At 53.3% G+C, this 22,500-nt stretch overlaps 2 protein-coding genes across 2 annotated transcripts in view; both read right to left on the reverse strand.

Moving 5' to 3' along the window:
* Nucleotides 1-17,819, reverse strand: part of slx4 (SLX4 structure-specific endonuclease subunit homolog) — a gene marked incomplete at both ends in the record, with an annotated part of 26,380 nt that extends 8,561 nt beyond the window's left edge. The window contains 6 exons of the mRNA XM_084441483.1: nt 4,990-5,338; nt 13,420-13,742; nt 14,012-14,253; nt 16,485-16,700; nt 16,969-17,173; nt 17,324-17,819. Coding sequence (XP_084297609.1) covers nt 4,990-5,338; nt 13,420-13,742; nt 14,012-14,253; nt 16,485-16,700; nt 16,969-17,173; nt 17,324-17,819 — 1,831 coding nt within the window. The remainder of the gene's footprint in view (nt 1-4,989; nt 5,339-13,419; nt 13,743-14,011; nt 14,254-16,484; nt 16,701-16,968; nt 17,174-17,323) is intronic.
* Nucleotides 17,820-19,805: 1,986 nt separating this feature from the next.
* The window catches only part of crebbpa (CREB binding lysine acetyltransferase a), a gene marked incomplete at its 5' end in the record, with an annotated part of 14,498 nt that continues 11,803 nt past the window's right edge, over nt 19,806-22,500 (reverse strand). Inside the window, one exon of the mRNA XM_084441484.1 lies at nt 19,806-22,156. Within this exon, the coding sequence (XP_084297610.1) occupies nt 19,931-22,156 (2,226 nt within the window). The 3' untranslated portion in view covers nt 19,806-19,930. The remainder of the gene's footprint in view (nt 22,157-22,500) is intronic.

The following is a 22,500-nucleotide window of genomic DNA, read 5'->3' on the forward strand; positions in this document are numbered from 1 at the left end:
GACAGAGCAACATCTAACAACTATTACACCACAGTTAGGACAGAGCAACATCTAACAACTATTACACCACAGTTAGGACAGAGCAACATCTAACAACTATTACACCAGTTAGGACAGAGCAACATCTAACAACTATTACACCACAGTTAGGACAGAGCAACATCTAACACAACTATTACACCACAGTTAGGACAGAGCAACATCTAACACAACTATTACACCACAGTTAGGACAGAGCAACATCTAACAACTATTACACCACAGTTAGGACAGAGCAACATCTAACACAACTATTACACCACAGTTAGGACAGAGCAACATCTAACAACTATTACACCACAGTTAGGACAGAGCAACATCTAACAACTATTACACCACAGTTAGGACAGAGCAACATCTAACAACTATTACACCACAGTTAGGACAGAGCAACATCTAACACAACTATTACACCACAGTTAGGACAGAGCAACATCTAACACAACTATTGCACCACAGTTAGGACAGAGCAACATCTAACACAACTATTACACCACAGTTAGGACAGAGCAACATCTAACAACTATTACACCACAGTTAGGACAGAGCAACATCTAACAACTATTACACCACAGTTAGGACAGAGCAACATCTAACACAACTATTACACCACAGTTAGGACAGAGCAACATCTAACACAACTATTACACCACAGTTAGGAAAGAGCAACATCTAACAACTATTACACCACAGTTAGGACAGAGCAACATCTAACACAACTATTACACCACAGTTAGGACAGAGCAACATCTAACAACTATTACACCACAGTTAGGACAGAGCAACATCTAACAACTATTACACCACAGTTAGGACAGAGCAACATCTAACAACTATTACACCACAGTTAGGACAGAGCAACATCTAACACAACTATTACACCACAGTTAGGACAGAGCAACATCTAACAACTATTACACCACAGTTAGGACAGAGCAACATCTAACAACTATTACACCACAGTTAGGACAGAGCAACATCTAACACAACTATTACACCACAGTTAGGACAGAGCAACATCTAACACAACTATTACACCACAGTTAGGACAGAGCAACATCTAACACAACTATTACACCACAGTTAGGACAGAGCAACATCTAACACAACTATTACACCACAGTTAGGACAGAGCAACATCTAACAACTATTACACCAGTTAGGACAGAGCAACATCTAACAACTATTACACCACAGTTAGGACAGAGCAACATCTAACAACTATTACACCACAGTTAGGACAGAGCAACATCTAACAACTATTACACCACAGTTAGGACAGAGCAACATCTAACAACTATTACACCACAGTTAGGACAGAGCAACATCTAACAACTATTACACCACAGTTAGGACAGAGCAACATCTAACAACTATTACACCACAGTTAGGACAGAGCAACATCTAACAACTATTACACCACAGTTAGGACAGAGCAACATCTAACAACTATTACACCACAGTTAGGACAGAGCAACATCTAACAACTATTACACCACAGTTAGGACAGAGCAACATCTAACAACTATTACACCACAGTTAGGACAGAGCAACATCTAACAACTATTACACCACAGTTAGGACAGAGCAACATCTAACAACTATTACACCACAGTTAGGACAGACCAACATCTAACAACTATTACACCACAGTTAGGACAGAGCAACATCTAACACAACTATTACACCACAGTTAGGACAGAGCAACATCTAACACAACTATTACACCACAGTTAGGACAGAGCAACATCTAACACAACTATTACACCACAGTTAGGACAGAGCAACATCTAACACAACTATTACACCACAGTTAGGACAGAGCAACATCTAACAACTATTACACCACAGTTAGGACAGAGCAACATCTAACACAACTATTACACCACAGTTAGGACAGAGCAACATCTAACAACTATTACACCACAGTTAGGACAGGGCAACATCTAACACAACTATTACACCACAGTTAGGACAGAGCAACATTTATTCACCACGGCCCCAAGTGGGGGGATGTAGCGGAGGAGCCATGCGCTGACACTCACTACCAGAGGGGCAGATAAGACCTTTCACCCTCACTACCAGAGGGGCAGATAAGACCTTTCACCCTCACTACCAGAGGGGCAGATAAGACCTTTCACCCTCACTACCAGAGGGGCAGATAAGACCTTTCACCCTCACTACCAGAGGGGCAGATAAGACCTTTCACCCTCACTACCAGAGGGGCAGATAAGACCTTTCACCCTCACTACCAGAGGGGCAGATAAGACCTTTACTCACACACTCCTTCCTCCTAACGGTCGGTGGAAGCAGAAAGCAGAACTGGGGCTGTTCACACCAACGTCCTGGTTCCACCTCAAAGGACTCGGCCGGAACAGGCCACACGTTACGACCCTCTCACTTCCTCTCTGCCTCTCTCTCCCTCCCTCTCTCTCTCTCTCTCTCTCTCTCGACCCTCTCACTTCCTCTCTGCCTCTCTCTCCCTCCCTCTCTCTCTCTCTCTCTCTCTCTCGACCCTCTCACTTCCTCTCTGCCTCTCTCTCTCTCTCTCGACCCTCTCACTTCCTCTCTGCCTCTCTCACCCTCTCTCTCTCTCTCTCGACCCTCTCACTTCCTCTCTGCCCCTCTCACCCTCTCTTTCTCTCTCTCACTCTCACCCTCTCTCTCTCTCACCAACTGTAATACACAATATTGTCTGGAGGATTCAGAACCTGCATTCATAAGAAAACTGAGTCATGAAACTGAGTCATGAAACTGAGTCATGAAACTGAGTCATGCTCCCAGCGCCCGTGTTTATTCTTCAATGAGGGACATATCTGTGAATAAACGGGGTTTGGGGAGCGAACGGGCTCAGAGCAGCATTACAACTGTGAATCCTACGTGTGATTAAAGATGCAAGTGTTTGGATTCTATATGTTCCAGCCAATGTACTGAATATGATAGTGATTTTTACTAATGTCCTTCCAATGTGTTGGTAATGAGATCGGATTAAAACATATCCTGAAAAGTGCTGTTTAATTCTCAGACCCCCCCCCCCCCCAAAGGAGGGGTCACGAATCACCTGGCCAATCACCGAACTGGGGTCACCAGCACCCACCCCCCGACAAGCCGCAGGTATTTAAGCTGTGAGACGCCATTGTTCTCTCTCTCGTGATTCTCTCTCTTGTTGTCACTGTGCTCTCATCTCTCCAGTAACTAAGTTTGTGCCGGTTGATAAGATCATCCTGTATCCACCCTGGACTGCTCCCTAAGATCATCCTGTATCCACCCTGGACTGCTCCCTAAGATCATCCTGTATCCACCCTGGACTGCTCCCTAAGATCATCCTGTATCCACCCTGGACTGCTCCCTAAGATCATCCTGTATCCACCCTGGACTGCTCCCTAAGATCATCCTGTATCCACCCTGGACTGCTCCCTAAGATCATCCTGTATCCACCCTGGACTGATGAGATCAGCCTGTATCCACCCTGGACTGCTTCCTAAGATCATCCTGTATCCTCCCTGGACTGCTCCCTAAGATCATCCTGTATCCTCCCTGGACTGCTCCCTAAGATCAGCCTGTATCCACCCTGGACTGCTTCCTAAGATCATCCTGTATCCACCCTGGACTGCTCCCTAAGATCATCCTGTATCCACCCTGGACTGCTAAGATCAGCCTGTATCCTCCCTGGACTGCTCCCTAAGATCATCCTGTATCCCCCCTGGACTGCTAAGATCAGCCTGTATCCACCCTGGACTGCTCCCTAAGATCATCCTGTATCCACCCTGGACTGCTCCCTAAGATCATCCTGTATCCACCCTGGACTGATGAGATCATCCTGTATCCACCCTGGACTGATGAGATCATCCTGTATCCACCCTGGACTGATGAGATCATCCTGTATCCACCCTGGACTGATGAGATCATCCTGTATCCACCCTGGACTGATGAGATCATCCTGTATCCACCCTGGACTGATGAGATCATCCTGTATCCTCCCTGGACTGATGAGATCAGCCTGTATCCACCCTGGACTGCTCCCTAAGATCATCCTGTATCCTCCCTGGACTGATGAGATCATCCTGTATCCTCCCTGGACTGCTACCTAAGATCATCCTGTATCCACCCTGGACTGCTCCCTAAGATCATCCTGTATCCACCCTGGACTGCTCCCTAAGATCATCCTGTATCCCCCCTGGACTGCTCCCTAAGATCAGCCTGTATCCACCCTGGACTGATGAGATCAGCCTGTATCCACCCTGGACTGCTCCCTAAGATCTCTGAGTCACAGGGGCTCAGGAAAATACTCTTCAACGATCCCCCTCTGGCGAGAGCAGAGGTTTTGAATGAGATCTGCAACTTGTGAACTCTGAACTTCTGCTGTGTTTTCATATTGACACGTGTTTTTCATCTATTATTGAATTGTGTTATAATATTATTTTGATAATTGATTAGTATAATTTCAATAAATACTATTAACTTTTGACTACGTCCGAGCGTCATCACATTATCTTAAGTTACTTGATTGAGTCAAGGACTCCTACAGAATGAGATTGATGAATAAATTAGACTATTGATAAAGATGATCTGTTTCTCTGTACATAACAGGGTGGAGCCCCATACGAGTTGACTTAATGCCTTACATCCATGTTCCTTCATGTCTGTGATAACCGCGCTATATTCATAAATTATACTGGTCATAGTCAGAGCTCTAACCCCAGAACACGCTACATGTGTGTTGGTGCGTGTGTGTGATGTGTATGTGTGTGTGTGTGTGATGTGTATGTGTGTGTATGTGTTCGTGCGTGTGTGAGGTTTGTGATGTATGTGTGTGTGTGTGTGTGTGGGTGTGTGTGTGTGTTGGTGTGTGTGTGTGTGTGTGTGTGTGTGTGTGTGTGTGTGTGGGTGTGTGTTGGTGCGTGTGTGATGTGTGTGTGTGTGTGTGTGGTTTAATCCCAGGCGTCTCACCTTTATCAGGGTCAGAGTTCAGAGTAGTCTTGTATCCCCACTGTGTGAGCGTCCTGCCCTCGTCGGCCAGCTCCATCAGGTCCCTCAGCGTCTGGCTGCCCATCGGGGGACGCCCCGCTCCACCCCCGGCCTCTCCCCCGGCCTCTGCCCCGGCCTCGGTGCTCACACCCTGGCTGGAGGGGGAGGGCGAGGGGTCCCTCTGGGGGGCAGGGCGGGGGACGGGTGTCCCCTCTCCTCCGGGGGGATCAGACAGCCCGGGTGGGTTGGTCTCTCCTCCGGGGGGGTCTGTATCGGGTGGGTTGGTCTCTCCTCCGGGGGGGTCTGTATCGGGTGGGTTGGTCTCAACCGGCTGGAAGAGAATCCAAGGTTTCAACTGTGAGCTTCAGAAAAACCCAGACCTCCCCTGAACCAAAACCACCATTACAGATCCTTCCTCTGTCACATGTCAGGAGGGAGTCACAGAGAAATGCTGCTGCGCCTCCAACATTATTCTCAAAACAGGGAAACTCTTATACTTAATTCCAAATGTACAAGTTACACATTTACAAATTACGAAAATTACAATAATGTACAAATGAACACTAGTTACATAACATTTTACCTCATTTACCAGGCAGGAGTGCAATAGGCATGAGGAAACCACATGATGCCCCCTAATACCCAACTAATACCCCCAGACCTCTCCTAGTCTCCTCACCCTGTAACTAATACCAGACCTCTCCTAGTCTCCTCACCCTGTAACTAATACCAGACCTCTCCTAGTCTCCTCACCTTGTAACTAATACCAGACCTCTCCTAGTCTCCTCACCTTGTAACTAATACCAGACCTCTCCTAGTCTCCTCACCCTGTAACTAATACCAGACCTCTCCTAGTCAGACCTCTCCTAGTTCCCTCACCCTGTAACTAATACCAGACCTCTCCTAGTCTCCTCACCCTGTAACTAATACCAGACCTCTCCTAGTCAGACCTCTCCTAGTCTCCTCACCTTGTATCTAATACCAGACCTCTCCTAGTCAGACCTCTCCTAGTTCCCTCACCCTGTAACTAATACCAGACCTCTCCTAGTCTCCTCACCCTGTAACTAATACCAGACCTCTCCTAGTCTCCTCACCTTGTAACTAATACCAGACCTCTCCTAGTCTCCTCACCTTGTAACTAATACCAGACCTCTCCTAGTCAGACCTCTCCTAGTCTCCTCACCCTGTAACTAATACCAGACCTCTCCTAGTCAGACCTCTCCTAGTCTCCTCACCTTGTATCTAATACCAGACCTCTCCTAGTCTCCTCACCTTGTAACTAATACCAGACCTCTCCTAGTCAGACCTCTCCTAGTCTCCTCACCTTGTAACTAATACCAGACCTCTCCTAGTCTCCTCACCTTGTAACTAATACCAGACCTCTCCTAGTCAGACCTCTCCTAGTCTCCTCACCTTGTAACTAATACCAGACCTCTCCTAGTCAGACCTCTCCTAGTCTCCTCACCTTGTAACTAATACCAGACCTCTCCTAGTCTCCTCACCTTGTAACTAATACCAGACCTCTCCTAGTCAGACCTCTCCTAGTCTCCTCACCTTGTATCTAATACCAGACCTCTCCTAGTCTCCTCACCTTGTAACTAATACCAGACCTCTCCTAGTCAGACCTCTCCTAGTCTCCTCACCTTGTAACTAATACCAGACCTCTCCTAGTCAGACCTCTCCTAGTCTCCTCACCCTGTAACTAATACCAGACCTCTCCTAGTCAGACCTCTCCTAGTCTCCTCACCTTGTATCTAATACCAGACCTCTCCTAGTCTCCTCACCTTGTAACTAATACCAGACCTCTCCTAGTCAGACCTCTCCTAGTCTCCTCACCTTGTAACTAATACCAGACCTCTCCTAGTCAGACCTCTCCTAGTCTCCTCACCCTGTAACTAATACCAGACCTCTCCTAGTCTCCTCACCCTGTAACTAATACCAGACCTCTCCTAGTCTCCTCACCCTGTAACTAATACCAGACCTCTCCTAGTCTCCTCACCTTGTAACTAATACCAGACCTCTCCTAGTCTCCTCACCTTGGAACTAATACCAGACCTCTCCTAGTCTCCTCACCTTGTAACTAATACCAGACCTCTCCTAGTCTCCTCACCTTGTAACTAATACCAGACCTCTCCTAGTCTCCTCACCTTGTAACTAATACCAGACCTCTCCTAGTCAGACCTCTCCTAGTCTCCTCACCTTGTAACTAATACCAGACCTCTCCTAGTCTCCTCACCTTGTAACTAATACCAGACCTCTCCTAGTCAGACCTCTCCTAGTCTCCTCACCTTGTAACTAATACCAGACCTCTCCTAGTCTCCTCACCTTGTAACTAATACCAGACCTCTCCTAGTCAGACCTCTCCTAGTCTCCTCACCTTGTATCTAATACCAGACCTCTCCTAGTCTCCTCACCTTGTAACTAATACCAGACCTCTCCTAGTCTCCTCACCTTGTAACTAATACCAGACCTCTCCTAGTCAGACCTCTCCTAGTCTCCTCACCTTGTAACTAATACCAGACCTCTCCTAGTCAGACCTCTCCTAGTCTCCTCACCTTGTAACTAATACCAGACCTCTCCTAGTCAGACCTCTCCTAGTCTCCTCACCCTGTAACTAATACCAGACCTCTCCTAGTCTCCTCACCCTGTAACTAATACCAGACCTCTCCTAGTCTCCTCACCTTGTAACTAATACCAGACCTCTCCTAGTCTCCTCACCCTGTAACTAATACCAGACCTCTCCTAGTCTCCTCACCTTGTAACTAATACCAGACCTCTCCTAGTCTCCTCACCTTGTAACTAATACCAGACCTCTCCTAGTCAGACCTCTCCTAGTCTCCTCACCTTGTAACTAATACCAGACCTCTCCTAGTCTCCTCACCTTGTAACTAATACCAGACCTCTCCTAGTCTCCTCACCCTGTAACTAATACCAGACCTCTCCTAGTCTCCTCACCCTGTAACTAATACCAGACCTCTCCTAGTCAGACCTCTCCTAGTCTCCTCACCCTGTAACTAATACCAGACCTCTCCTAGTCTCCTCACCTTGTATCTAATACCAGACCTCTCCTAGTCTCCTCACCCTGTAACTAATACCAGACCTCTCCTAGTCTCCTCACCCTGTAACTAATACCAGACCTCTCCTAGTCTCCTCACCTTGTAACTAATACCAGACCTCTCCTAGTCAGACCTCTCCTAGTCTCCTCACCTTGTAACTAATACCAGACCTCTCCTAGTCTCCTCACCCTGTAACTAATACCAGACCTCTCCTAGTCTCCTCACCTTGTAACTAATACCAGACCTCTCCTAGTCTCCTCACCCTGTAACTAATACCAGACCTCTCCTAGTCAGACCTCTCCTAGTCTCCTCACCCTGTAACTAATACCAGACCTCTCCTAGTCTCCTCACCCTGTAACTAATACCAGACCTCTCCTAGTCTCCTCACCTTGTAACTAATACCAGACCTCTCCTAGTCTCCTCACCTTGTAACTAATACCAGACCTCTCCTAGTCTCCTCACCTTGTAACTAATACCAGACCTCTCCTAGTCTCCTCACCTTGTAACTAATACCAGACCTCTCCTAGTCTCCTCACCCTGTAACTAATACCAGACCTCTCCTAGTCTCCTCACCCTGTAACTAATACCAGACCTCTCCTAGTCTCCTCACCCTGTAACTAATACCCCCAGACCTCTCCTAGTCTCCTCACCCTGTAACTAATACCAGACCTCTCCTAGTCTCCTCACCCTGTAACTAATACCAGACCTCTCCTAGTCAGACCTCTCCTAGTCTCCTCACCTTGTAACTAATACCAGACCTCTCCTAGTCAGACCTCTCCTAGTCTCCTCACCCTGTAACTAATACCAGACCTCTCCTAGTCTCCTCACCCTGTAACTAATACCAGACCTCTCCTAGTTCCCTCACCCTGTAACTAATACCAGACCTCTCCTAGTCTCCTCACCTTGTAACTAATACCAGACCTCTCCTAGTCAGACCTCTCCTAGTCTCCTCACCTTGTAACTAATACCAGACCTCTCCTAGTCTCCTCACCTTGTAACTAATACCAGACCTCTCCTAGTCTCCTCACCCTGTAACTAATACCAGACCTCTCCTAGTTCCCTCACCCTGTAACTAATACCAGACCTCTCCTAGTCTCCTCACCTTGTAACTAATACCAGACCTCTCCTAGTCAGACCTCTCCTAGTCTCCTCACCTTGTAACTAATACCAGACCTCTCCTAGTCTCCTCACCCTGTAACTAATACCAGACCTCTCCTAGTCTCCTCACCCTGTAACTAATACCAGACCTCTCCTAGTCTCCTCACCTTGTAACTAATACCAGACCTCTCCTAGTCTCCTCACCCTGTAACTAATACCAGACCTCTCCTAGTCTCCTCACCTTGTAACTAATACCAGACCTCTCCTAGTCAGACCTCTCCTAGTCTCCTCACCTTGTAACTAATACCAGACCTCTCCTAGTCTCCTCACCTTGTAACTAATACCAGACCTCTCCTAGTCTCCTCACCCTGTAACTAATACCAGACCTCTCCTAGTCTCCTCACCTTGTAACTAATACCAGACCTCTCCTAGTCTCCTCACCTTGTAACTAATACCAGACCTCTCCTAGTCTCCTCACCTTGTAACTAATACCAGACCTCTCCTAGTCAGACCTCTCCTAGTCTCCTCACCCTGTAACTAATACCAGACCTCTCCTAGTCTCCTCACCTTGTAACTAATACCAGACCTCTCCTAGTCTCCTCACCTTGTAACTAATACCAGACCTCTCCTAGTCAGACCTCTCCTAGTCTCCTCACCTTGTAACTAATACCAGACCTCTCCTAGTCTCCTCACCTTGTAACTAATACCAGACCTCTCCTAGTCAGACCTCTCCTAGTCTCCTCACCCTGTAACTAATACCAGACCTCTCCTAGTCAGACCTCTCCTAGTCTCCTCACCTTGTAACTAATACCAGACCTCTCCTAGTCAGACCTCTCCTAGTCTCCTCACCCTGTAACTAATACCAGACCTCTCCTAGTCTCCTCACCTTGTAACTAATACCAGACCTCTCCTAGTCTCCTCACCTTGTAACTAATACCAGACCTCTCCTAGTCAGACCTCTCCTAGTCTCCTCACCCTGTAACTAATACCAGACCTCTCCTAGTCTCCTCACCCTGTAACTAATACCAGACCTCTCCTAGTCTCCTCACCTTGTAACTAATACCAGACCTCTCCTAGTCTCCTCACCTTGTAACTAATACCAGACCTCTCCTAGTCTCCTCACCTTGTAACTAATACCAGACCTCTCCTAGTCTCCTCACCCTGTAACTAATACCAGACCTCTCCTAGTCTCCTCACCCTGTAACTAATACCAGACCTCTCCTAGTCTCCTTACCCTGTAACTAATACCAGACCTCTCCTAGTCTCCTCACCCTGTAACTAATACCAGACCTCTCCTAGTCTCCTCACCTTGTAACTAATACCAGACCTCTCCTAGTCAGACCTCTCCTAGTCTCCTCACCCTGTAACTAATACCAGACCTCTCCTAGTCTCCTCACCTTGTAACTAATACCAGACCTCTCCTAGTCTCCTCACCCTGTAACTAATACCAGACCTCTCCTAGTCTCCTCACCTTGTATCTAATACCAGACCTCTCCTAGTCTCCTCACCTTGTAACTAATACCAGACCTCTCCTAGTCTCCTCACCTTGTAACTAATACCAGACCTCTCCTAGTCAGACCTCTCCTAGTCTCCTCACCTTGTAACTAATACCAGACCTCTCCTAGTCAGACCTCTCCTAGTCTCCTCACCCTGTAACTAATACCAGACCTCTCCTAGTCAGACCTCTCCTAGTCAGACCTCTCCTAGTCTCCTCACCTTGTAACTAATACCAGACCTCTCCTAGTCAGACCTCTCCTAGTCTCCTCACCCTGTAACTAATACCAGACCTCTCCTAGTCTCCTCACCCTGTAACTAATACCAGACCTCTCCTAGTTCCCTCACCCTGTAACTAATACCAGACCTCTCCTAGTCTCCTCACCTTGTAACTAATACCAGACCTCTCCTAGTCAGACCTCTCCTAGTCTCCTCACCTTGTAACTAATACCAGACCTCTCCTAGTCTCCTCACCTTGTAACTAATACCAGACCTCTCCTAGTCTCCTCACCCTGTAACTAATACCAGACCTCTCCTAGTTCCCTCACCCTGTAACTAATACCAGACCTCTCCTAGTCTCCTCACCTTGTAACTAATACCAGACCTCTCCTAGTCAGACCTCTCCTAGTCTCCTCACCTTGTAACTAATACCAGACCTCTCCTAGTCTCCTCACCCTGTAACTAATACCAGACCTCTCCTAGTCTCCTCACCTTGTAACTAATACCAGACCTCTCCTAGTCAGACCTCTCCTAGTCTCCTCACCTTGTAACTAATACCAGACCTCTCCTAGTCTCCTCACCTTGTAACTAATACCAGACCTCTCCTAGTCTCCTCACCCTGTAACTAATACCAGACCTCTCCTAGTCTCCTCACCTTGTAACTAATACCAGACCTCTCCTAGTCTCCTCACCTTGTAACTAATACCAGACCTCTCCTAGTCTCCTCACCTTGTAACTAATACCAGACCTCTCCTAGTCTCCTCACCTTGTAACTAATACCAGACCTCTCCTAGTCAGACCTCTCCTAGTCTCCTCACCTTGTATCTAATACCAGACCTCTCCTAGTCTCCTCACCTTGTAACTAATACCAGACCTCTCCTAGTCAGACCTCTCCTAGTCTCCTCACCTTGTATCTAATACCAGACCTCTCCTAGTCAGACCTCTCCTAGTCTCCTCACCTTGTAACTAATACCAGACCTCTCCTAGTCTCCTCACCTTGTAACTAATACCAGACCTCTCCTAGTCTCCTCACCTTGTAACTAATACCAGACCTCTCCTAGTCAGACCTCTCCTAGTCTCCTCACCTTGTAACTAATACCAGACCTCTCCTAGTCTCCTCACCCTGTAACTAATACCAGACCTCTCCTAGTCTCCTCACCTTGTAACTAATACCAGACCTCTCCTAGTCTCCTCACCTTGTAACTAATACCAGACCTCTCCTAGTCAGACCTCTCCTAGTCTCCTCACCTTGTAACTAATACCAGACCTCTCCTAGTCTCCTCACCTTGTAACTAATACCAGACCTCTCCTAGTCAGACCTCTCCTAGTCTCCTCACCCTGTAACTAATACCAGACCTCTCCTAGTCAGACCTCTCCTAGTCTCCTCACCTTGTAACTAATACCAGACCTCTCCTAGTCAGACCTCTCCTAGTCTCCTCACCCTGTAACTAATACCAGACCTCTCCTAGTCTCCTCACCTTGTAACTAATACCAGACCTCTCCTAGTCTCCTCACCTTGTAACTAATACCAGACCTCTCCTAGTCAGACCTCTCCTAGTCTCCTCACCCTGTAACTAATACCAGACCTCTCCTAGTCTCCTCACCCTGTAACTAATACCAGACCTCTCCTAGTCTCCTCACCTTGTAACTAATACCAGACCTCTCCTAGTCTCCTCACCCTGTAACTAATACCAGACCTCTCCTAGTCTCCTCACCCTGTAACTAATACCAGACCTCTCCTAGTCTCCTTACCCTGTAACTAATACCAGACCTCTCCTAGTCTCCTCACCCTGTAACTAATACCAGACCTCTCCTAGTCTCCTCACCTTGTAACTAATACCAGACCTCTCCTAGTCTCCTCACCTTGTAACTAATACCAGACCTCTCCTAGTCTCCTCACCCTGTAACTAATACCAGACCTCTCCTAGTCTCCTCACCCTGTAACTAATACCAGACCTCTCCTAGTCTCCTTACCCTGTAACTAATACCAGACCTCTCCTAGTCTCCTCACCCTGTAACTAATACCAGACCTCTCCTAGTCTCCTCACCTTGTAACTAATACCAGACCTCTCCTAGTCAGACCTCTCCTAGTCTCCTCACCCTGTAACTAATACCAGACCTCTCCTAGTCTCCTCACCTTGTAACTAATACCAGACCTCTCCTAGTCTCCTCACCCTGTAACTAATACCAGACCTCTCCTAGTCTCCTCACCTTGTATCTAATACCAGACCTCTCCTAGTCTCCTCACCTTGTAACTAATACCAGACCTCTCCTAGTCTCCTCACCTTGTAACTAATACCAGACCTCTCCTAGTCAGACCTCTCCTAGTCTCCTCACCTTGTAACTAATACCAGACCTCTCCTAGTCAGACCTCTCCTAGTCTCCTCACCCTGTAACTAATACCAGACCTCTCCTAGTCTCCTCACCCTGTAACTAATACCAGACCTCTCCTAGTCAGACCTCTCCTAGTCAGACCTCTCCTAGTCTCCTCACCTTGTAACTAATACCAGACCTCTCCTAGTCAGACCTCTCCTAGTCTCCTCACCTTGGCCGACTCCCAGGGAGTGATGAACTTGCTGAGCTCTGGAGTGTAGAACTTCTCCTGTGAGCTGGGTCCTCCGTCCTGCAATGCGCTCATCTGCCACAGGGTGGCAGCAGCAGCGCCCCCACCATCCCCCCCAGGGCTCCGGGCTGGCAGGGCGCTGGGCCTGCGGGTGGGCGTGGGGGGCGAGGGGGCGCGGGTGCAGAGGAGCAGGGCAGCCACCCTCTCCTGGAGCCTCCTCAGGGCGCTGGCGGGGTCCTGGACGAGGAGGAGGGGCGGGGGGCGGGGCGTGGCGCCTTTCTTTCTCTTCCCGCCACGCCCCCTCGCTGTGGGACAAGGGATGGATCAACTTCAGCATTTTTATGATCGTAATGTTAACAGTATATATGCTACCTGTGTGTGAAATTAAATGTAAGACATATATAATAAAGTTTGAATTGATTAGTGTGAAAATATACCGTGTTAAGTACATCAAGGTACCATAAGTGTTTTATTGAATTAGGGAGGGTTCCTCCAGCCAGAGTGTCTGATCTGAACAGAAACATCTGGAAGGTTTAGACACGGTGGTGATGAGGTATAAAAACCCTCTCCAAACCTGCTACAGTCTTCCACTTCAACGAAGGAGTCTTGGCATCCCGGCGGGGGGCTGCAGTGAGCCCCCTCTCCGCCTCCCTCGCCCTCGCCCTCTCCGCCTCCAGCGCCAGCAGGGAGGAGGACAGCGCCAGGGCCACCTGGGTGTCCTCGTCCAGGCTATGGGTCTTCCTCCGGGCCCTCTTCCTCACCGGGAGGGCGGGGTCTGACCCGGGGCCCTTCCTCTTGGAGCCTCCGGCCGGGACCCTGCGCCAGGGGAGAGACGGGGACACGTTGGGGGGGGGGCGGGGACACGTTGGGGGGGGGGCGGGGACACGTTGGGGGGGGGGGCGGGGACACGTTGGGGGGGGGGCGGGGACACGTTGGGGAGAGACGGGGACACGTTGGGGGGAGACGGGGACACGTTGGGGGGGGGGCGGGGACACGTTGGGGGGGGGGCGGGGACACGTTGGGGGGGGGGGGCGGGGACACGTTGGGGGGGGGGGGCGGGGACACGTTGGGGAGAGACGGGGACACGTTGGGGAGAGACGGGGACACGTTGGGGGGGGGGGGCGGGGACACGTTGGGGGGGGGGGGCGGGGACACGTTGGGGAGAGACGGGGACACGTTGGGGGGGGGGGGCGGGGACACGTTGGGGGGGGGGCGGGGACACGTTGGGGGGGGGCGGGGACACGTTGGGGAGAGACGGGGACACGTTGGGGAGAGACGGGGACACGTTGGGGGGGGGGGGGCGGGGACACGTTGGGGGGGGGGCGGGGACACGTTGGGGGGGGGCGGGGACACGTTGGGGAGAGACGGGGACACGTGGGGGAGAGACGGGGACACGTTGGGGGGAGAGACGGGGACACGTGGGGGAGAGACGGGGACACGTTGGGGGGAGAGACGGGGACACGTTGGGGAGAGACGGGGACACGTTGGGGAGAGACGGGGACACGTTGGGGGGGGGGGGCGGGTACATCAGAGACGGGGACACGTTGGGGGGGGGGGCGGGGACACGTTGGGGGGGGGGGGCGGGTACATCAGAGACGGGGACACGTTGGGGGGGGGGACGGGGACACGTTGGGGGGAGAGACGGGGACACGTTGGGGAGAGACGGGGACACGTTGGGGGGAGAGACGGGGACACGTTGGGGAGAGACGGGGACACGTTGGGGGGAGAGACGGGGACACGTTGGGGAGAGACGGGGACACGTTGGGGGGAGAGACGGGGACACGTTGGGGGGGGGGCGGGGACACGTTGGGGGGAGACGGGGACACGTTGGGGGGGGGCGGGGACACGTTGGGGAGAGACGGGGACACGTTGGGGAGAGACGGGGACACGTTGGGGGGGGGGGGCGGGGACACGTTGGGGGGGGGGGGCGGGGACACGTTGGGGAGAGACGGGGACACGTTGGGGGGGGGGCGGGGACACGTTGGGGGGGGGGCGGGGACACGTTGGGGGGAGACGGGGACACGTTGGGGGGGGGCGGGGACACGTTGGGGAGAGACGGGGACACGTTGGGGAGAGACGGGGACACGTTGGGGGGGGGGCGGGGACACGTTGGGGGGGGGGCGGGGACACGTTGGGGGGGGGGGGGCGGGGACACGTTGGGGGGGGGGGGCGGGGACACGTTGGGGGGGGGGGGGCGGGGACACGTTGGGGGGGGGGGGCGGGGACACGTTGGGGAGAGACGGGGACACGTTGGGGGGGGGGCGGGGACACGTTGGGGGGGGGGGGCGGGGACACGTTGGGGAGAGACGGGGACACGTTGGGGAGAGACGGGGACACGTTGGGGGGGGGGGCGGGGACACGTTGGGGGGGGGGGCGGGGACACGTTGGGGAGAGACGGGGACACGTTGGGGGGGGGGGGGCGGGGACACGTTGGGGGGGGGGGGCGGGGACACGTTGGGGAGAGACGGGGACACGTTGGGGGGGGGGGGCGGGGACACGTTGGGGGGGGGGGGCGGGGACACGTTGGGGAGAGACGGGGACACGTTGGGGGGGGGGGGCGGGGACACGTTGGGGGGGGGGCGGGGACACGTTGGGGGGGGGCGGGGACACGTTGGGGAGAGACGGGGACACGTTGGGGAGAGACGGGGACACGTTGGGGGGGGGGGCGGGTACACGTTGGGGAGAGACGGGGACACGTTGGGGAGAGACGGGGACACGTTGGGGGGGGGGGCGGGGACACGTTGGGGAGAGACGGGGACACGTTGGGGGGGGGGCGGGGACACGTTGGGGGGGGGGGGCGGGGACACGTTGGGGAGAGACGGGGACACGTTGGGGGGGGGGGGTACATCAGAGACGGGGACACGTTGGGGGGGGGGGGGGGGGGGGCGGGTACATCAGAGACAGTTGAACATATTGCCGAGGTACAGATCTGTTTTCCCAGGCGTGGACGAAGCCTATCCTAGGACACAGAATGGATAAAACATTTACGAACTAAATTCCGTGTCTGTATTTGTGATTGGACGGCGGACCGGACCGGGCCGACTCACAATTGGTCGGCTGAGCTGTCACTCCGGGCCTCGCCGGCCTGTCTGTGCAGGGCCTGCAGCAGCAGCGCCGGGGCCACGCCCATCTGGGCGGAGCAGCGCTTCAGGTGGGAGGAGCGACTCTTCAGGCTCTGGAAGAGCTTCCCGCAGATCGGACACTCTGGGACGGAGGGGCGGGGCGCGCTGTCCTCACCCAGGTCCTCTCCCTCATCCAGACACCTGGCCAGGGCAGACAGGGAGGACTAGAATAGTGTGTGTGTGTGTGTGTGTGTGTGTGTGTGTGTGTGTGTGTGTGTGTGTGTGAGTGTGTGTGTGTGTGTGTGTGTGTGAGTGTGTGTGTGAGAGTGTGTGTGTGTGTGTGAGTGAGTGAGTGTGTGTGTGTGTCTGTGTGTGTGTGCGTGAGTGTGTGTGTGAGTGTGTGTGTGTGTGAGAGTGTGTGTGAGAGTGTGTGTGAGTGTGTGTGAGAGTGTGTGTTCTGTCCCCAGACCTGTTGGTGTGCTGCGTCCGTCCCTCGGGGCTCATGTGGGACAGGTCTCTGTGGCAGAGCTGACAGAAGAACAGGCCTCCGTCCTCCAGGTCCACCTGCCTGCCTCCCCGGGCCTCCCGGTCCAGCTGCTCCTGCAGCCTCAGCGCCAGGGCCTCGTCCTCCTCCTGGACGCCCGCGCAGGGGGCCCCGTTCCAGATGGAGGGCTCTGGAGGCGGTATGGGGACAGTGACATGCTTATAGATTAGGCTTGCTTGGCAATAAGACACAATTTTGGGTCTGTATTGATAGTTGTGGGGGGAAGTTGTCCAACAGAGTTATAAGTAATGAGGTCGCATCAATAGTGAAATAATCTCACCTGGACCTCCTGGTCCGGTCTCCGGCTCGGAGCGGTCGCTCTCGCTGTGGGTCAGTTTCTGAGGATGGACTCTTTTGAACCGCTGCATCCTCTGGAGAACCTTCTCTGCGGCCCCCAGTCCAACGAGGTTCTCCGCTCTGGAACCCGACGAACCACCGAGTCCGACACACCCATTACCCACGGACTGTTTTGGTTCGGCTGTAGTCGAGACGACCCGGCTGGGTTCAGCGGTGGTGGAACCGGTGTGAGAGGTTCCCTTGCTGGTACTGGTCGTGCTGGTACTGGCCGTGCTGGTACTGGCCGTGCTGGTACTGGCCGTGCTGGTACTGGCCGTGTGAACATCTCTTCTCCTCCGCCTCCTCTTGGGGGGGTCCGGGTTAGGGTTAGTGCTCTGGAGGGGCTCGGTGCTGCTCTCTGAATCACAAACCTTCCTGCGGACTCGCTTCAGCAGCTTGGAGCAGAGGTCGACGAAGTCTTCTTGATCCGAGTCGTCCATGGTTGGGATCTTGAGGTCTGAATTTACGTCCCTTGTTCTGGCAGCAAGCTGTTCAACAATCAGCCCGAACCCGAACCAATCAGCCCGACCCGCAACCGAACCCGACCCTGACCCGGCTAGGCTCGGCTAGGCTACTAGCAGCTAGGCTACACACCCAGGGACATGTTCAGTGAACGTGTCCATTTTCTTAATATACCCTTAAACTTGCATTTAGGATCATTCGGAAATTGCAGTTACGTTTCATATGAACACGTTTGTACAGTATTTGCATCTCAGTGTAAATGCCCCTTTATTTGAACCAGAAGGAATCATCTCATCTCTGGTCGATTGTTTTCAAACGCGCTCACGTTCCAGCGCTTCGTTTGACTTCCTGGTACGTCATCACGCACAGAAAGCGCGTTCAGGTCACGTGACGTGCTTATGCGTTACAAAACCAAATGAGCTGGTTATGAAATCGCCTCAAATGTATTTATTTCACATAATGCCAGAACTACCATTTTATGAGGCTACTTATTTCACTCTCAACCAACTTCTGTGTGCAGCTCAGAGATGCCCAGAAGTCCCACTTGAACTCATTCTTCCTATTTGCATGTACTTGTGTAATGAGCCTACATGGTCCATCTTTCACGTGACCTCACCACTAGTTCTGACTAAAACACACTCGTCCATTCATTGATATTAGTTATAGTTATTAGTTATAAAAGTACAGACTGATCACGCGCACGCACGCACGCACACACACTCCGGAGACAAGAGTAAACTCCCAAGTTTGTCTGTTCCACACAGTTTATTTTAACAATATGGTATATAAGTAAGAAATGAGTCTTTAACCAGTTTATACAGTGATTTCTTCCTCTCTTCCTTATATCTTATAGTATTTTGCTTATGAACTTGCATGATTTACAATAGAAGAACGAGTAAACACCCCCATCCCCAGTTCAAGTGTTTGTGTGAGAAGGATTGAGGGTTGATAGCTGACGTCTTCCTCTGGGCCGGATCCCAAACAGGACCCTATCCCGTGTGTAGTGCACTATACTTAGTGTGCACTAGCAAGGGAACAGGGTGCATGTTGAGGCGCGGCCGCTACACAAGCGAATCAACCAGTGATCGGCGTTCCGTCTGAGCCAAGGGGGATTCCTTAACGTCTGTCTGACAAAAAACTAGGACCAAAAAATGAATGACAAAGCAACAAGTTTGTACATCCGCAAGACGAGAGAGGTTCCGCTTTCCAGGCCAGTGAGATGTTGGCTGTCGGTAAGGTTGTCCTTCAGGTTGTGTGTGTGTGTGTGTGTGTGTGTGTGTTTCGGTTGAGTGACTGTGTGCCCATGAGTGTCAAGCGTCTCAAGTGTGATTTGCATACATGCCCGCGCTTGTGTACACAAACTTGCCATAGAGTCCCATTTCCTATTCTTTATACAAATGGAGGTTTCTTCATTCACACTTGACAGGAGGATCTTCCCTCCCCCCCCGAAACCCTGTGAGAAACAGTCCACTGCTGGATTACAATCGCCAGGAATGAGAGAGCGAGTGGCGGAAGAGAAACCTGGCCCAAATTCAAAGACTAATTATTTTACAGTCTCAACACAAGAAAAAATGCTTTACGTTTTTTTTTTTTTTTTCAAAAAGGTACAAAATAAAAAGGTATGAATAATATATAATGCAAATGTTTTGTAAATTTTCTTTCAAAAAAGAAAACCATAAAGGCATGGAACCACACCAATAAACAAACAAACTCATAAAACAAACATATCGAGCACATTTGGTCTCAACCAAAAAATATATTCTTTGTGATTTAAATTTCTTTTTAACAACAATTTGCAAAATCCCACCACCCCCAGTTTTCAGGAAACGTTGCCGTTCCCTAGAAGTGTTGGACATGTTCCCCTGCCCCCCCCCAGAGCACATTTCATCTTTACATATCTGGAAACTTTTTACACGTCAGTACAAAACAAAGAAGCATGTCCTTCTGTTCAGCAGAAGGGCTGAGCGGCGCCGGACAGACCCGGGTCCAGAACGGCGTCCGAGGGTGACGGAGCAGAACAGAAGAGGGCGAGACCACGGTGTGTTATGACAACAAAAACACAAAACAAACAAACAAACATCAAAAAATGCTACAACCCCTCCACGAACTTCTCCAGCGTGTCCCCCGTGGCGTCCCCCGCCAGGCCCAGGTCCCCGGGCAGGCCTCGGCCCGGCGTGCTCAGCTGGGGCAGCATGGCGCTCTGCTCCGCCAGGACCCCCGCCGCCATGGAGCCCCCCAGGCCCGGGTGGGGCGAGCCCATGTGGGGCGAGGCCTGGTTCTGGACGTGGGGGGAGGGGCTGGAGTGTGGCGGTTGGGTGGCGGGGGGGCAGGGCGACTGGACCGGGGCGGGCGAGCGGACCTGCCCGGGGAGGTGGGCCCCGGTGGGGGGGGCGCCGCTGAGCAGGTGAGTCTGTGGGCTCATGGGACTGGGGTGGGCCGGAGAGCCCATCTGCTTCAGGATGGCCTGCTGCTGCTGCTGCTGCTGTTGTTGTTGTTGTTGTTGGAGCAGGCGCTGGTGGAGCAGGTTCTGCGTGGCGGAGTCCATGCCCAGGCCCGGCTGGCCCATCTGGGAGCCCATGGGCCCCCCCCCTCCGGCCCCCTGCAGGGCCAGCTGCTGCTGCTGCATGCGGAGCTGGGAGTAGGAGGCGGGCGAGCCCCCCCCCGGGGGGAACGGGCCTGCGTGGGCCTGGGGGGGCAGCCCCCCCTGCTGCTGCTGTTGTTGTTGTTGCTGCTGTTGTTGTTGTTGTCGTAGCAGCTGGCGCCGGTAGAGCTCCTGGATCTGGTTGGCGTTGGGGTTGTGCGCGGGGTTCAGGAGCTGCCCCCCCATGCCCTGGGCGTTGGGCTGGGGGGGGGGCTGAGGGGGCATCCCCGGCCTCTGGACCCCCCCCGCCTGCAACGCCGCCGCCATGGCCGCCTGCATGGCCGGCAACCCCCCCTGGGGCTGCTGGGGCTGTTGACCCGCTTGTTGTTGTTGTTGTTGTGGTTGTTGTGGTTGTTGTGGTTGGCTGGCGTGGTACTTGGCAGTCCTCTGCTTGATGAAGGCGGCCATGAGCTGGGGGTTGGACTTGAGGATGTTGAGCACCTGCTGCTGCTGCTGGGGCGAGCTGGGGGACTTGAGCGTGCGCAGGAGGTCCTGCAGGGCGTTGGGCGCGATGGCGCCCGGCCTCGGGGGGGTCTGGGTCTGGGGCCGGGGGCCCTGCTGCTGGGGGACCAGCATCCTCTGGGCCTGGGGCCCCACCTGCTGCTGGGGCATCATGGCCATCATGGCCCTCTGCATGGGCAGGCCCTGGGGGGCCGGCTGGCCCTGGACCCCGGGGCCCGGAGGCTGGGGGCCGCCGGCCGGCATGGCTCCCCCGACGCCGGGCCACTGTCCCGGGGCAAGAGGCTGCATGACCTGGGGCCCCCGAGGGCCCGGGACCATCTGCATGGGCCCCGCCATGCGCTGCTGCTGATGGGTGGCGAGCGGCAGGCCGTTCATGTTGACCCGGTAGTTCTGCTGGTTCTGCTGCTGCGCCTGGGCCATCATCTCTATCTGCCGCGCCATCTTCACCGCCGCCAGGGGCGGCTGCTGCTGCTGCTGCTGTTGTTGTTGTTGTTGTTGTTGTGGGGGGGTCTGCTGGGGGAGCGGGGACGGCTGCTGGTGCAGGGGAGAGGCCTGCGGCCCCCCCTTGCCCTGGGACGCCATCTGGAGCGGCACCGGTGGGGGCGGGCCGTTGCGTCCGGGGAAGGCGGGGGAGGCGCCCCCCTGCTGGGCGGGCGGGGTGGGGGCGGGCGGGGCTACGGTTGGAGGAGGGGCGGCGGCGGCGGGGGCGGGCGTGGCGCCGGCGGCGTGGGGCGGGGAGGGCAGGCTCTGGGGCGCGGTCCGGCCCTGCATGGTGGCCATGCGGCGGCGCATCATCTGCGCCTGCTGGAGGCGGTGCTGCAGCTGCTGCTGGCGCAGCTTGTGCTTGATGTTGAGGCAGAAGGGCACCGGGCACTTGTTCTCCTGGCAGTGCTTGGCGTGGTAGCAGCACAGCGCGATCAGCTGCTTGCACACCGGGCAGCCGCCGTTCGTCTTGCGCTTGCAGCCCTTGGTGTGCTGGACCACGCGCTTCATCTTCTGGCAGGACGGCAGGGAGCAGTTGGCGTTGCGGCACTGGCAGGCGTGCACCAGGGACTGGATGCAGCGCTGGATGCTGAGGCGCCGGCTCTCCTGCGGGGACTTGGAGGCCTCGCCCCCGGCGCCGTGGCTGTCGTCGTCCAGGCCCAGACCCCACTTCACCATCTGGTGCTCGTGGCCCTTGGCGTTGTAGCAGCTGATGCACAGGTCAAAGTCCTGGAGAGAGAGAGAGAGAGAGAGGAGGAGGGCTCAATATGGACAAAGACCGGAGACATTTCTGAGAGAGGTGGCGGTGTGTGTGTGTCCCAGGGTTAGAGTTAGGTGGGGGGGGGGGGTGTAGGTAGGTGTGTGTGTGTGTGTGTACCCACCTCACACACGGTGCAGTGCCAGCGTGTCTCTACGTGGTGTTTGTGTGTGTAGGAAGGTGTGTGTGTGTAGGTAGGTGTGTGTGTGTGTGTGTGTGTGTAGGTAGGTGTGTGTAGGTGTGTGTGTGTGTGTGTGTGTGTGTGTGTGTGTGTGTGTGTGTGTGTGTGTGTGTAGGTAGGTGTGTGTGTGTAGGT

This window comes from Borostomias antarcticus (genome assembly GCF_949987555.1).
Source record: "Borostomias antarcticus genome assembly, chromosome: 7".
NCBI lineage: Eukaryota > Metazoa > Chordata > Actinopteri > Stomiiformes > Stomiidae > Borostomias > Borostomias antarcticus.